The sequence below is a fragment of the Corvus brachyrhynchos genome, unplaced genomic scaffold (assembly GCF_000691975.1).
Source record: "Corvus brachyrhynchos isolate BGI_N302 unplaced genomic scaffold, ASM69197v1 scaffold542, whole genome shotgun sequence".
Classification (NCBI taxonomy): Eukaryota; Metazoa; Chordata; class Aves; order Passeriformes; family Corvidae; genus Corvus; species Corvus brachyrhynchos.
The window spans coordinates 308,429-324,874 of record NW_008236766.1 but is presented as its reverse complement, the minus strand read 5'-3'; the positions used below and the strand labels follow the sequence as shown (position 1 = coordinate 324,874).

The window sequence follows — 16,446 nt, the reverse complement described above, 5'->3', positions numbered from 1 at the left end:
GAGATGTTTTTTTGTGCTTTGAAACACAGGTCCAGACCCTACCCCTGTGCTCTAGGAAGAGCAAGAGGTGATTTCTGGGTACATTTTAAACACTCCAGATTTCTGAACTGCAAGTTAAATAGATTTATGAATGTCGCCTTGAACTGAAGTGACTACAAACATAAGTGACAAATCTTAAAGCATTTCTTCTGACAGGAAAAGTTGTAAGAAACTCTCTTGGGTTGTCAGCTAAACTCTATCCTACAGCAAGGTGGCAATGTTGTAAATTAAGAACTACTCCAAGGCATATAGATCAGGACTGTACTTTTTAAAAGACTGACAAGGTCCTTATTATATTTTTTTCAAGCATCACACCAGGGCCAGAAGCATAATTTTTCACCATTACCTTCAGGTACAACAATTAGAAAAGCAAATCATTGAAATACCTTCAGCTGCTTTGAACACACAACCACCAAGATCACCCTTACTGGCCAAAAGTCCCTATTACTTCTCCAAATATTTACTTCATGTCTGAAGAGTAGGATCCAAAGGCCTACATTTAACATCTCCTTAAAGTGGCACATAAGGAACCAGTCTGGAAAAGAGATGACGACATCACACAGAGATTTCTCTGCACATTCTCTGCAGCAGAAGCCTTTAAAAGCACATGCACACATCCTAGTTAATAAACTTAGCCCAGACTTGCACAGCAGCTGCTGCTGCTGGTCCCAGGGTTGTTTATCTTGTTTGTAAGGTTCACCACATTCTCAACATGGCTCAGCAGGTGTAGGATCCTTAGCATCAACCTCCTCAAAGTTATCCATCTCTCCATGTGGAGCTCTACCACCTTCTCTATCGGTTACAAGGAGCTGCATGTTAAAAAAACTTGTATTTGTAACACTCTACTATTTAAAGCCATTCTACCATGAGCAAAAGGTTAAAAAAATAGGAAAAAAATTATAAAACCTAAAGATATGTTCACCTCACAAGTTCAGTCTCAGCACACATGCTGTAATCTGTTGTCTTAACTCGTTCTAATGCCACATATTCAGTGATTTAACTCCAGAGAGCTTTACATAGCTAAGAAAACACGTGGTGTTTGCTACAGGCTGTAATTTCTTACATTTGACTTGAAAAATGCAATGCATCTCCCAAATGTGTTTCCACTGTAACTTCTTGTTTGAATCTTCCACACATTCCTCCTAAGTAGCCTTTCATCAACCAATAAATCCATCAGGGAGGGGAAGCTACCCACTCTCTCAAAACTGCATTATGCAAGCGAATCTAAATTACATTAAAAAAACTTAAATTCCTCTGCAATGCCTGGCAGTATCTCGACCTCAAGGTTTAATGCCTTGCTGCTGTAAAGGTACCTGGAACTTGTTTCAGCCCCGTTTTCTCAGGAGACACATACAGATTCATGGCAGAGGACCTGACAGTGAGCATAGCTGAGCCTGAAAACACAAGGATTATTGTTTGGACCACTGACTACACACTTCAAGCCAAAGCAAACATCAGCTTTTGTCATCTGTCATGACTTAAGTTGAAATGGCTTTTCTTTACTTCCAAGCTTGAAGAAAATGCTGTGCAGACATGCGTTGCTATTCCCTAGCCAGGTTCCATCAGTCCCTTCTCCCCCACCCCCCACCCCCAAAAAAATGCAGGTTTTGGAAGAGATTCAGAAAGAGGCAGTGTGCTTACCCCCCAAAAATGGTTAGATCATCTTTAATTCTAGCACCTGAAGTTATACAAGGGTTTGCTTAATAATCAAGTTTCAAAGAACTGTTGGACACATTCAATTAAGGTGACAACTGTGCAATACCACTCAGTATTTCAATATCAGGGACCATACTCTTGAATTGTTTAAACACAATCCACAGAACTCAAACAACCATCCACAGTTTAACTAAACAATCAGTTAAAAGTCTTACAGTTTAATAATTCACATAATGGTCAGTCTTTAGTAAGGGATACTGAAATTCATTAAAACACAACACTAGATTTTACTCTATAGGTGTGCTGGGCAGGCACAATATTGGCCATTCTTGGGTATAACGGGGAGAGTAAGGAGAAATTTACCACAGTTTGGCAAATCCCACATTTTGTCAGTTAAAAGTGAACTGTGAGAATTAAATACTCATCTTTACATATACACAAGTTATGCTGTGAAAGCATATTTGCTTACAAACATATAAAAATACTTGTTAACTAGTTTGATAAGAAAATAATGTATAAAAGTATATAGCAAAAACATTTAATCATCTCTGACAATGGAAAGATCAAATTCGTTTTTATATCACATGAAACAAAAACAGCTACAATTTTAGTTTTCCTTAATCCCTTACCCAGAAATACAAAGGAAGACACAATTTGTTTTCAAACATAATGTGAAATTTCTTAATGAGCTGACATGCCTCAATCCAGAATGAGCTCAGGTATTTGGCCATATCCTAATAGTAGTAGTAATCATCCTGCAGCTGTTCTGGATTCATAAAATAAATACAGTAGAATGTTTTGGCCACCGAAATAAAACTGCAGCATAAATGAGAGATGAAAATTTTTGCTGACAATGAAATTCAGTGTAGGTTTCTTAAGGCTAGCTGAACACTCAAGTCTAATTTAACTGAGGGCAAAAACAACAAAAAAAAAGCCAATCCACCCCTTTTTTAAAAAGTATTCTCTATACTCCAATATAGGTCTCTGTAATAGCTAATGAAATGTCAGAAGTAAAAATAAATTAATTCACAAGAGACAACTTATGCATGACTTCAACACCTTGTCCTACACGGTTTTGTTTCATCTCCTTTGCGAATAAAACTCCACAAGGCGCAAGCTCTGAAGGGAGAGAAGGAAGGAACTGTGGTATTAGAGAAGCAGCCTTAGTGTTTTGGTTTGAAGTCTGCCCCAGGATGACCGAGTCTTCTTCAAGAACTATTCTGCCAGCTTCTTGGACTAAGGCTATTCTGGTGACCACTTTTAGGACATGCACATATAAGGCTAGACCAATACCAGAAGTGATGTAAAATGATGGAAAGAAAAAAAATAATCTGGCAGTTGATAGCTTGGTTCTTGGGATTCTCAGAAAATAACACAATGGCAGCCTTTCTTGTCTTTTTCTTTCCGTGTTGGCTCTGGTGAAGGAGGGCACTCTTGTTCCTGAAATTTCCTGGAAATAGGTATTTCAAATTAAATTCATAGAATAATTTTCAGCTAAACAAACATAACTACTGTATTCTACACTTTCTTTTTACATTTTCATAGGGAATGCACTTCCTTTTTACATTCAAATTACTGATAAAGTAAGCGATAACTTTTGAGTTCACTTTTTGGTTTTCTTTTTATAAGAAACAATTTTTTACAGAAGGCCAGTCTCAGATTTACTTTATCACATTTACTGACTGGGTGATCAATAAAATCTGAAAGATTAAGGCAACAAAATTCTCTTTCAAATACATATTAAATTCATGTAAGCATTTTTCCTAATGAACCTGAGTGTTTTATAATGGAGATCATTGGTCAAAGCTTAGAGGTAACAGCAGGCAGAATCTCCCCAGCAATTTCCCACTGCATTTCAACACCTTTCCTGCAGCTATCCATTAACATATGGACATTAATTATCTGGTCTCAATTACCATACCTTATAACTCTGACAAGTTCATGAAAAGCTTGGTCTACATTCAATCTGATTTTTGCTGAGGCTTCCATGTACGTTACTTTAAGTTGCCGTGCCAGCTGCTGGCCTTCCTCTTGTGTCACCTGTAACAGACATCAGTGATTAGGCTCAAGGGTTCTGCAAGCAGGTTTGTATCAGCAGACACTGCATGTACATGTTAAGGATCCAGTTCTCTCAAACAGTAATGGTTATTTGGGCACAGCACAGTCCACATGATATAACTGGGAAACAGATTTTTTTTTTAAAGTAAGTTTCTGCAATAGGCAAAGACTGACTCTCCAAGAAATTCCCCTCACTCCAGATGCCTTTTCCTCAGTTCTGCATAAAGATAAAGTTTTCCTTCAAATGCAGACATGGTTCCTTTGCTCCTCCTCAAAGCAAGCGCTTCAGTTACCATCTGCTGAATTGCTAACAGAATTCTGAATACTATTGCTAATTCACCCTCTAATTGTCCCAGCTAAATCTAGAGGAACAAAAAAATCAGACTACTTTTAAAACAACAACTGCTGTTCAGCTTCTAAGTCTTTATAAAAGTCATTAAAAAAAAGATCTATTAATGATATAGCAAAATATTAACACAGCCAGTTTTAAACATAGCTTAGATTGCCAGAGTTCTAAAAATCCACAAAGCCTTCAGGTAATCCATAAATATTAAAGAAATCCTGGCTCCATAATGACTCCTTGGGAAAACAGTGGAAAAGCAGATGAAGAGGAAACAATGAGCATCATAAAAAGTTGGTATAAAATTTAAAGTGATGAAGCAGAAGACAGGAAGCCAGTGGACCATTCCAGGAAGGAGGAATAAGTTGGTCACAGAGCAAAAGCAAAGGAGATCAGTGCATATTTTTGGATGAGGTGGAAAGCAGCGAGGTCAGAGAACAGAGGCCACCCTGAGTAGTGCAAGGCATGAGAGGCTCCAACGGGAAGGTCACCCACAGGGCCAGGGAGGAAAGGGCAGCTTTCAGTGATAAAAGGAAGTACAACAGATCTTGCCAAGACAATGCCTAGAGGAAGAAATGTCAAAGATTACACTGCTTTCACAGAAAAACATTAAACCAGCACGTAGAGGACTGATATAAGAACAAAAATAAGGAGGATTTATTTTTAAATTAGTTTTGAAAAGGAACTCAAAATATTCATTAGATTAAGAAGCTACACAGAAACAGAAATAGATGGGAATAGAAAAGTAGTGGCAGCATTCCCCACAGTGCACGAACAAAGTACTTTTCAGCTTGCAGAATAGTTTCTTAACAGCTACACAGTGCTTTGAGAGCCTTCATGCATGGCATCTCCACATGTTTGATTCCTCTGTCCTTAGCATCCCACTGGTACTATATTAAACCCCTTCCTGCGAAAACCCCAGCTGCTCCCACTAAACCCTCGTGAAGCTCTTCAAAATGCTCCCAGCACCCTGTGCCATTAGCTGGAGTAACTCAGGATGCATCTGCTGAGCTCAAACACTCACAGCAACTCTGCATTCATTTCAGTGTTATCATCACCAGCTGAAGCAAAAAAAGAAACCCTTAGAAGCAACCCCAAGATCAACTACTGGATGGAGCCTGTCTTTTTAACTGCAGGGCACATAAGGAGAACTGGAATCCTTCAACCCTCCTCTGCTGTTTGAAAACTGAATAATAATGAAGACTCCTGCTCCCCTAGCAAGAACAATTCCACTTCAACCCTCCACTCTGACCTCAGATACTGAAATATTCTGATTCCAAAGCTTGGGAAGGCTGCACTTGGACAAATACTTGTAGCTGTTTTCTGGCACATCAGTGACACTGTAGAATCTCCTAAAGTTTGCACCAGACCTTCCAGAATTTTCTGTATATCTCTACCTCAGACAGATAAGTTAAAGTATAGATATAACAGTTCTTACAAAACAAACTCCTTTTACTTCTCTTCACCCCTGCACAGTTTATTGCAGCCCCAGAAACCTAGAGGTTAAAGTTCAATAAAAATAAATAATTGGCAAGGAATGCATAATCCTGAGGAGAAACTGAACTCTGCCTTTAAACATATGTTAAAGAATTTCTTCACTACTCTATCTAAAGCACATTATAGGTATAAGTCAAACTAACCCTGTAATAAAGTTAAATTACATTTCCACAATATCCTGCATTTAAAACAGTATAAATACATTAAAGTTCCTGTTGTATTTACTAGAATATCTGTAACTGCTTAATTCCAAAATAACCTTTTTTGTCAGTCTTATGAGTATATTGTCAACTTACTTGTGGTCAATTTTAGTGACCACAAAGTCAGTTAAAAAAATATTTGGTTTGGAAACACTATGGAAACATTTGCAGTGCCCAAGATGTAAATTAGAGGCCAGAACATACCAGTTCCATCTTCAAAGCTGAGGAAAATTTAAGTATAAACATAGAAATACTTGAAAATAAAAACATGAATTTTCATCTTTTTGTTGTCCCTTCTCAAGTATGACAACCCTGTAACATGACAGGTTTTTCAGGAAGTGTGATAGGACAGCTTATTTAACATCAGCACCAAAATAAAAACTAAATCCTTCTTCTTCAAAGAAGTCTAGATGTTATTTTGACAGAAGAGAACCACAGATCTGATGGTAGTAACTGTGTGTACATCTCTGTGTGCTGGTTCTGCAGTTTTAGCGAGCTTAAGGCTGAATACAAACGAGAACCACTCATAATGCTCATCCTTTTTGTTACAGGACATTTTACTGTTTGTTTCTGGATATCACTCATTCACGCTGTTCAGACAATTAGTAAAAGTTTCTCAAATGAAAACTCATTACAGAAGATGTGAGCGAGTCAAACATGGAAAAGCCTATTGCCCACCTCCCTAAGTTAACATTCTTCTTCTGAAACAGTTTTCATTTGACTACTCCTGTGAACATATGTCCCTCTCTCCACTGTTGTGCCCGATATCTGTCAGAAATACATTAATTTCTGAAGTTTCCATGCTTTCCTCCACCTAAAGCAACTCTACAAGGCTGCCTAACCTGACACTGCACCTGTATTTTGCCAGGACACTGACACAAGACTAAGGGACACATCATACAGGTAACAATGAAATGCTTCCTCAAGTTTGAGAGGAATCCATTTCTGCCACCCTGTGGTCACCCTACAGTGCTCCCAGCACACAAACATTGCCCATTCCTGCCAAGAGTTCCATCACTCCTGAGGAGTGCATCTGTCATCCCGGTTTTCCTGCAGGGATAGTTCACTATCCACTAATTCCAGTTTGTCCACACTCTCCTATCCAAGGTTGCTCTGGCACGTGCAAACTGTGGTTATAAGCACTGACACATGTTCAAGCTGGCTCACTGTGCTCAGACACTGCATCAGATGCCCAACTGATCACTCTCTATGAAGCCCAAAATCACACAAGCCACGGGAAGACCAGAAGGGACACTCTTGTCTGCGGGCACAGACGTGTCCCTGGACACAGCCTCAACATCTACCACTGCAAGAAGTTATTGTCACACTCATACAAGAAAGTGATGGTTAAGAGTTAAGTCCCATGGACTGCTCTTTAAAAGCTTGCTTTAAAGGTACCTGCCAGCAGAGATGATCTCAGCACTAGGTCATTGTGTTAGCTCAGTCATGATGCAAAAGCAAGAACTAGCATTTAATGAAACCCAAGCACTTTCCTGTTGCAACTTGGATTTTCCTTGAAACCCTGCCATCTGGGGAATGATCAGACTTGACCCAGTTTAAGCTAGCAGTTATCTACAGAAAGTCATACATAACCTGCACTGACAAGTCTACTCCTCCGTCACTAGTGGTTATTATTAAAACATCTGGTGAATTATCCTACAGTAGAAACATCCAGTGGTGAGTTCTAAGGAATTGACCCATTTGAGCGAAAGACTGCTACACAGCATTTAGTTTAAAGAAAGAGCAGTGAGAGATGGTGCTTCATTTCTGGTTTCAGAGTCAGCAATTTGTGACTGATTGGGGAATTTGGAAACACTGGCAGCTTCATTTCTTATCATACATTCTAAGGATTAATGCCTGCTTGTCCTCTAAAGACTCATTTTTCTTTGTCAACATAACCTGGGGATATTGAGAGACAAAAATCACAAGAAAGCTGCTTAACTCTATTTATCTGTACGGTTATTACCATGACAAATTGCTATTTCAAACTGACTCTTTCATGCCTCTCCCAAAACCACTTGTGAGTTGGTGTCTCTGGTATATAAGAGCCCCACTAATTTACACCACACCTTTGGTGAGCCCCAACAATTCATCAAGATCATTCAACTGTTTGTGCACTTCTGCTGTACAACCCAGTTCATGTATTTCCTGAGAAACAGTTGCCACCACATGAGGATGATTAGTTATACATCATTAGCCTCCAGATTTATGGTGTCACAACGATAGTACTCTGTACTCTGTTCAACCTCAACACACATTTACTTGGCTAAAGGTGTGGCCAGACCCTTGAGACACCCAGAACTTTTCCACATGTTTAACTCTTTTGGGCTCTGGGAAGATTTGTTGAGTATCATTTGCCGATCCAAACACACTAAATTACTTTGTTTAACTTTAGTCTTTCAGGGGTTGCACGTTTCACTAGTCTGCCTCCTGCCTTTTGGAAAAAGCAGGCAGATGCCCAGTACAAGCAGTTTTGCTCTAAAATCTGACACCCAGCTTCCTGAATTTCTAAAAATGTTATGTGAATTCTGAAGCTGAAAAATGTACAGTTGGGATTAAAGAAGTTCAGAAAGAACCAGATAAGAAAAAGGTAAGTGTGACACTGGCTCAGCAGGTTGTTGGTGGTGCCCAAGTGAGGCCTACACATCAGCAGAAAAAGTGTAAAAATGCAGAGGATTTGCCCTTGTCATGTTTCTGCCCACAAGTCCCAGCCTGGGGATACCCCACACCTCCCACTCACCCAGCACTCCCAGCCAAGGTGAGGGAGCACTCTCGCCTTTGAGCCCAGCCCTCCCACGGCAGCTGCCTGCACAAGAAACCTGCAGCCAGAGAGGACAACCTCGCTGAAGTTTTTCCTCACTTTCAGACTAGTTGGTTTAGTTGGTGGCAGGACTCGTTGACAAGTTTTCAGTCAGATGACCAAGCTGCTCCCCTCAGTGACCGGATGGCTGTACTTAGTGGTCACACGATGGAGAAGAAACAACCCCTCTGTTTAACACCCAGCTGATAACATCTCACTGCTTGCTGCTGCCAAAAGGCGAGGTCTCACTTGCTTCCCCCCACCCCAGCTCCTCCCTGCTCTGCTCCAAGCCACAGTCCCACCCCTTCCCATGCTCCCAGCATTGGCACTCAAATCTTTCAGCAAGCTGATTTAGCTCGCACAGGTCCCAGGAAGCTATTTCTGCTCCTCCCCATCCAGAGAGATGATTCAACTCCAAAAGTGCTTCAAGTGACATCTGGGGCCAGCAAAGGAAAGAGGGGGAATGTGAAGTCAAGAGGGAGTGGACCCTCTCCCTTGTGGGGACCAATTATGTCAGCTCAGCATCCCTAAACAATTCCTTCATACTGACTTAAGGCCAAGTGAAACACACCATGTGACAGGGAAGGGACAGGGAAGAGTTAAGAACACGTAAGTAGCTGTTTAAGCAAACCCAGAAGTGTTTTCTCAGCTACATCTGCCTAAGCCTCAGCTTATAATGGGAGGGAGAAGTCCACCAATTGGCACATAAATGGTGAGTGAGAGCACCAAAGAGTTATACCCCTCAGCATCTAATCAATTAAGGCAATTAATATAGCCATAAAAAACAACAGGAGATTTTGGAGACATATTGATACAGGCAGCAAAACTGCAAAGTTAGGCAACTTGAAAAAAGCTGCTTTGAGCTTGAATGTCTTCCAGCCCACCACCACCTGAAAAAGCAGCTTGGAACAGGACAGAGGGACAAGCAGAACAGGTGACAGGCACCTCTCTGCCTTTAAGGGAGAAGCAGAGGTGGTGCAATAACATGAGGAGGGTGGGGGAGAGAGAACAAAGTTCACAGCTGTTCCTAGAAATGGACGTACAGGATTACCAACTACACTTGCAGGTATCCTGAGAGCTGGGGCTGACAGCAATGATGTTATTTCCCTTCCCAAAGCATCAGGGTGTTTGTCCTTCAGCAATTACAACTAGCAGAACAGTTTGGTTTCATCTCCATAATTTCCATGCCAGCATTAGTGCAGGAGATAAAGTACATATGGTTCCAGGACCTGTAAGGTTAAATCTGGGAATTCTTATGGGGGCATGATGGTAACAAGAATGAAAAAAATGTGCTTCTGTCTCAGGGACAGGCTGTTCTGTGAATGTGTTAGTGCTCAAAGTTACTTTCGAGGGGTTTGTGAGCTACTTCTGTGAAAACTTCTTTCAAGGCAGCATCTTTCAGCATAGCTTTTAATTTTGTCATGATCTCTCTACACAGCTTCTGGGATAAAGAGGCTGTGACAGTCAAGGGACCACGCTCCACAGGAACTTTTTGGTACTGTAACTATAATTCAACAATGCACATACAACCCACTGAGCTCTTTAAGCTATGTTTTCCTTGTGACACTCTTAAAACAATTACAATTATATTTACTTTATTCTCTTTACAGTTATATTTACTTTATTCTCAGAAAATCATGTGTTTGCTAGCAAACTTTAGGTGTTATCTTATTGTCTCAAGAGAAAATACTAAGCTTCTCAAATTAGTTGCTGAAGAAAATACAAGTTTGACATCTGGTCCTTTCCTGCTGCTATAGTAAGATTTTTTTCATTTCAGCTCAAATTAGTTTGATTCAATAAAAATCAATAGCAACTAGGGAAAACACATTTAAAAGTCCTTTAAATCATTCTAAGCTAAATCTTCTAAGTTGTCTTGTGACTAGAGAGGAGGTTGAAAAGTATTGGTTTCACAACTTTAAGGTACATAAATATAACAGAAATTGTGTTGCTGTACTTCCAACTTTTAAAGCTTTAAGTCAGTTATGCAGAGTGGCCAAAGAGAAAACAGTGAACAGCTCCTAATTTAGATCTAACAGCACTGAAAGGTAAAAGCAAGAGCACTGAAGAGTAAGGATTGGTGGAGTTAGTGTTGGAATGCACTCTGCTGGCACAGTGCAGTGGCGAGTACCAGAACTGAGGAATTAGACACGTTCATGCCTGAGTAATCAAGTCATGACAGAAAGCTCTCAGCTCTGTGAATAGATTTGGTCTCAACATAACCCCACTGAGTCAGACAGAAAATGTGCTGTGCGTGGAATGCCATCATGCTCCTAAGGTTCTTCAAGTACAAAAACTGAGTGTAGCTTCTTGCACTGGAATTAGTTTGTATGATATGACTTCATTTGTTTGTTCCCATTCTGGGAAGAAGTTTAGTTTTGAGGGGAAAACTGAATTTCCTGGAAGAAAGTGAGCAGTAACTAACAGCAAATGAATTACCTGTCTTTGGTGGTCCAGATCTGCTTTATTACCGACGAGGATCATTGGAAACTCATCGCGATCTTTCACTCTAAGAATCTGTCGCTGAAACTTGTAGATTTCTTCAAAGCTGTGAAAGAACACAAGTAGAGCATCAGTGCACTAATTCATAGACTCCCAGGTTCTGCAAAAGTTCAGAAATGATGAGTCACCTATTTGGACTTGCCCTGCCATGACACACAAGCACAGACAGCTGCAGGCACTCCAGAGTCACAGCATGACCAGTTAGAGAACCATTCAACACTCAAACTAAAAAATCCCCAAGTGAGCAGTGTCCTCTGCACTGGGCTGAGGTGGGGCTGCAGGGTGAGCAAAACACTGACTGTGTCTCAATCCACAGGGACCTGGGGCAGAGAGTCAACCAACCACAGTCCATTCTGCAATTACTGACTCTGGAGTTCTACTCCATCTAGAATATTCAAACTACAGCACAGAGATCCTGGTGACCAATATTTCAGCTGGCAACCTCCAGAGCTACTTCTAAGAATTTTTGGGGAAGCTATCAAAGCTGAAAAGTTTTGTTTCTTCAAGAACAGAGAAATGGCAGGGCTAAATGATCAGAAAGGTTTCCAGTTACCAACTAAGGTACTGCTTGAACAGATGCTGTTCAAGCAGTAAGGAATATTCCAGCAGTGTTTAAGGAAAGGTGAGCAGAGCAGAAAACTTCTTCCAGGATAGTATACTAAAAAAGCTAACTCTGGCCTAAGCAAAGATTTTTGGGGAATGAATAAATAAATCACTGCTTTCAAGTAAACACTGTTAAAGCGACATCCCTACAAGAGGGCCTTCAGCACAGATATTTGGAGACAATCACATACCCTTTGCATCCTTCCCAGACACTGTATTTAATTCCAGACATACAGTCTGAAGGCATTTACACTTAATTTGCCAGCTGAAATTTAGAAGCAAGATGATCATCAGTAAAAAAGTCCCATTAAAAATAATTAGGTAGTCAGACACCTCATGCAAAGGTGAACTAGAAGCATCCCTTCTGTTATCAGTCTCTGGATGTACGCCACTAAGCACAGCTCTCCATGAGCTCCTAAGATGATGCTTCATCTCCACTCTGCAGTCATTCAGTCAATGCATGGGACAAAGCAGAGGGACCACTGCCTGAAAAAGAGTGCAGGCATATACCCTAAACCCACTCAGAAAGCCAAAGCTACTTGATGCTGCACATGGCAAGGGGATATTCCTAAGAACTGACTGAATACCAATCACTTCCAGGAAAATGGTATTCTGGACTGTAATAAAGTTCTTGAATAGAGCTGTCATTTTTTTGTGTATGCTTTCAAGTCATCTATTGAAACAAACAGATACTTTCACAAAGTGATTGGGTCAAAATCAGTCTTCATCAGTGCTGAAAGAGCATCTCACCTTGAACCTAAAAGTGAATGCATACTTAATGTTTCTGTTTGAGATTATTTCAGTGAAGGATAAGGTGTAACTTAAGAATAATTAAAACTTGTTTGTTTTAATAACTTGACCTCAGGCTTACCTTCCTCTATCTGTGACTGAGAAAACAAGCAGAAAACCCTCCCCTGTCCGCATGTACTGTTCACGCATGGCTCCAAATTCTTCTTGTCCTGCTGTATCCAGAACTGAACACAAGCAAAAATATGGATTACTACATTTCATGTTCTGATAGACTGAGAAAAAAAATTATTCCTAATAAGATATTGTGAGAGCCTCTCCTGTGCACCACAGCTAAGCAGAAACCACTTTCCACAGATACTGCTGAATACTTTTCTAATATTCCCAACAAGTTCTTGCACTGACTCTGAACAATTCAAGACCTACCAAACAAACTGAACAACAAAACACTTGAGGACTTCTGCTAATTCCTGACCAGCTGAAACAGATGGAAAATGCTCAGAGATACATGGGGATGAGGGCTGTTGGTTTATCCTTAAAGAGATCATCAACATGCAAGAAATGAAGTTTTTAAAGCCAAGCATTTATATTGCACTTGGGAGAGGCAGCACAGAGGTGTGTTTTTCATTCCACCATGTCACCCAGGTAACTCCTGGGAATGATGGACATTCCAAATCCTAGTTTGGTGGGCACTGTGGGTGGGCTACTTACTGTCCAAGCGCGCGGCTCTCTCGTCTATCACGCATTGCTTGGTGTAGGAGTCCTCAATGGTTGGGTCATAATCCGTAACAAAGTAGGACTGCAGAGAAGAAAACAAGTTTGCGTCTTAGACAAACACACACAGACCACTCACTGAGGGAGATGCTAAAAGTGGACACTTGAGAGCTTAAGGAAGATGAGAATGTTTATCCATGTACAGCCATTTGACACTTCATCCAAAGATAACTGGTAATGACTTTCCTATTCCTTATAAATTGTAGAGATTACTAGCAGAGTCACTGAGTTAATTGGATTCCCACAGCATTTCTAACATTTTCCAGACATTACTGGTAACTCCTAGAATTTCTCAGGAATCCCTAGAAACTTTCAGTTTCTAAGGACTCTCATAACTTCTCTGAACTTCTGGTAGGGTTTAGAAGTTCTTTAGAATTCTCAAGTTTACAGGACTTTCTCCCCTGTTCCCAGAGCCAGCAATTTCTGGGAAGTACCAGGATTTCCTCAGCTGTTTCTAGAATTCCTTCGCAGTTTTAAAACAATTTCTAGCAACAGCTCCACAAAGCACAAGTGGCAGTTAGTTTGTTAGCTGAATAAAATTTGTTGGATCATCCTTGTTCCCAGGATTTCTCTCCTGGTATTAATGACTTTAAGCATTTACACCCTCCAGAAAGACAAACCCTGAAAGCAGAATAAGCCACGAAATGCCTGTGCCACCCATGGCCTAAGCACAAGGCTTCACCAGACACTGCCAGGCTGTTGTTTATCAACCAAACTGTGAAGCAAAGCACGTTGTGGTACATTTCTCTAGAGACTGGATGATCTGGTATTGAATACTGAGTTAACAATGCCATCAGAAGACAAGTTTATAATTCGAAGGATGAAGTTTTAGCTTGCATACAGTCATAGTAAAGTTAATCTCCACCTAAAACTAAAGCACACTGGCATGACAAATCTGAACCCTGATCAAATTCCTTCCTATCTGTGCTCCCAGCAGGCACTCAGTGCATTACCCTCACTGTGCAGAACTGAAGGAGTACCACCTGCGTACATTGTTCAGTTCTGGGGGCCAGTAAGGAATTAGGAATGTTTTGAAACTATATATTGGCTCCTACGATGGAGCAAAAAGAGGACTTTGTTCTTGCATTAAGAAGATAGAACCAAAGCCAGGGTACATCTCCTTGTCCATGTTGGAATTCATAGTCCTTGCTGAAGCACCTGTTCCATCACACCAACTCAAAGATACCAACAAGACACCACTCTGCTCCTCTAAATTTACTAAAGTCAAGTTAACAGATGTCACGGTTGGGAAAACAAAATAAAAAAAAAAAAAAAAGGGGAAAAAAAAAAGGAAGAACTGAAATCACAGCACAAGCCCACTAACCTTCTCCAGACACACCACTGTCAGTGCAGAACACAGTTAACTCTGCTCTTGGCAGATAATTTATGTGGCTGTATTTGTCCTTGTCCAGCTCCAAGATAATTTATGTGGCTGTATTTGTCCTTGTCCAGTCTGGCTTTGGAGCTGCCCATGAGTGCAGGCTGCAGGACACTGTCCTGAACAGCACCCAGCTGACCCCACCATTTGGACACGTCCATGCCAGGTCCTGGTTTAGCAGCATGGACAGGGGTTCCCCAGAAGAGCTCATCAACTGGGCTGCAGCTGCCTTCCTGGGAGAAACACATCACCAGTTGTAGCACACTTGACCAGCTGTGTGTGCTATATATAACCTACACTCATGTACCACAACCATCACGCAGTTGGCTGCAGGAGGAGATTGCACAGGTTGCTGTTGATCTGTTCATTTAGATCTGGCACCACACTGAAAAGCTGCTGACCCCCAGAGCAGAGACCCTGAACAGCTCCTTTGCATTTTAAGCAGACATCAGTGTCCTCTCAGGATACACCTACACACCTCTGCATCGATGGCACCCAGGCTAAACAGTCACCCTGCTGCAATCCCACCCACACCAATCAAAACAAAACAAAAAAAACCCCAACCAAGCAAAAAAAAAAAAAAAACAAAAAAAAAAACAAAACAACACAAACCAAGCCCCACAAAACCCCAAACAAACCCTCTACCACCAAAAAAATTCCAGTAAGCCAACAGGCATGGGATCCTAAATGCAGCACACAAACTTCAGGATTCCCAGCCAAAGTGCATATCTATAGGCAGCAGAACACTCACCACATAACAAGAAGCTCTTTCAACTACAAGTCATCCCTTTACCTTGCTTCCCTTTAAGATTTAAAGAGGAAAAATTCAGCCTTCAAAAGTGTTCTCATCTTTTCTTTTGCCTGTATCCATGACTCAAAATGTGCTATCCAGGAGCTTAAGAACACACTTGGAGGAATGAATTTACACGAACTGTAAATAAGGTCTCAATTCTTCTGTGGCCTTTAACAAACCTTGAAAGATGGAGGAGAAACTTTTGTGAACATACAGATGTATAAATAAAATCATTTACAGAATCTGACTTTAAAGGGATGATCACAAGGAAGGGAATTTAAGTCCTATGTTTCATAAAGGAAACAGAAAGTGATATTTATAAAAAAGCATTAGGTGACTGAACCATGGAAGATAAAGCCTGCACTCTGAAATTACTCCCTATCCCTCTCTAGCTTCAGCTTTCATTTCTCCATCCTGCAGAATTCAAAGTTACTCTCTGAACCTTTACATCTACAAAATGGCAAAGGATAGCAGCTTTTAAATAAAAGGGAGAATTTGGCATTGATTTATTTCACTCTCATGAATCAGTATTAGTAAAACACCTAAAGCAGCAAGTTTATATCCAACAAGGGCAATATTTTTCACTAAGAGAGTTCAGAAAAAGAAAGCCATAATGATCTCAGAGGAATTCTTCTTATTTTCCTCATTATCTGTCCAAGGGCCAAGAACTACAGCATGTTCTGTAATCTGCAGGGCATTTCTGTGATTCCCTCCACCCTTTTTAGTTTGTTTTTTTTAAATAGAAAAAAACCCCCAACCACTACACATGAAGCGAGAGTGCAAGACTAGGTACAGAGACATGGAACATGGTTCCTCCCTCAAAACGGGAAGCAAGATTAAGTTGCCCTGATCCAGCATCAGGCACATGTCAAATTCAGAATGAGCAGATGCCTGAGCTCCCCCATGTAACAATTGCTCTTACAAGTATTTTCTTCCCTCCCATGGAGCTGCGCTGCCAAATCTGCTGTCACAGCCACTACAGGAGAGGTTTGCAAGGCAATTAGTGCTGTGGTTTACCTCCAGGCGCTGGACAAGACTGATGTGCCTGAAACAGCTGCCGGT

At 40.8% G+C, this 16,446-nt stretch overlaps 1 protein-coding gene across 1 annotated transcript; it reads right to left on the bottom strand.

Moving 5' to 3' along the window:
• Positions 1–1,688: 1,688 nt before the first annotated feature.
• On the bottom strand, positions 1,689–13,262 carry RRAS2 (related RAS viral (r-ras) oncogene homolog 2). Its single transcript, XM_017727349.1, has 5 exons — positions 13,151–13,262; positions 12,564–12,666; positions 11,027–11,135; positions 3,617–3,735; positions 1,689–3,145 (listed from the first exon to the last, which is right to left on the bottom strand). The coding sequence occupies exons 2-5, from the start codon at positions 12,629–12,631 to the stop codon at positions 3,058–3,060; spliced, it is 384 nt and encodes a 127-aa protein (XP_017582838.1). The 5' UTR covers positions 12,632–12,666; positions 13,151–13,262; the 3' UTR covers positions 1,689–3,057.
• Positions 13,263–16,446: the final 3,184 nt, after the last annotated feature.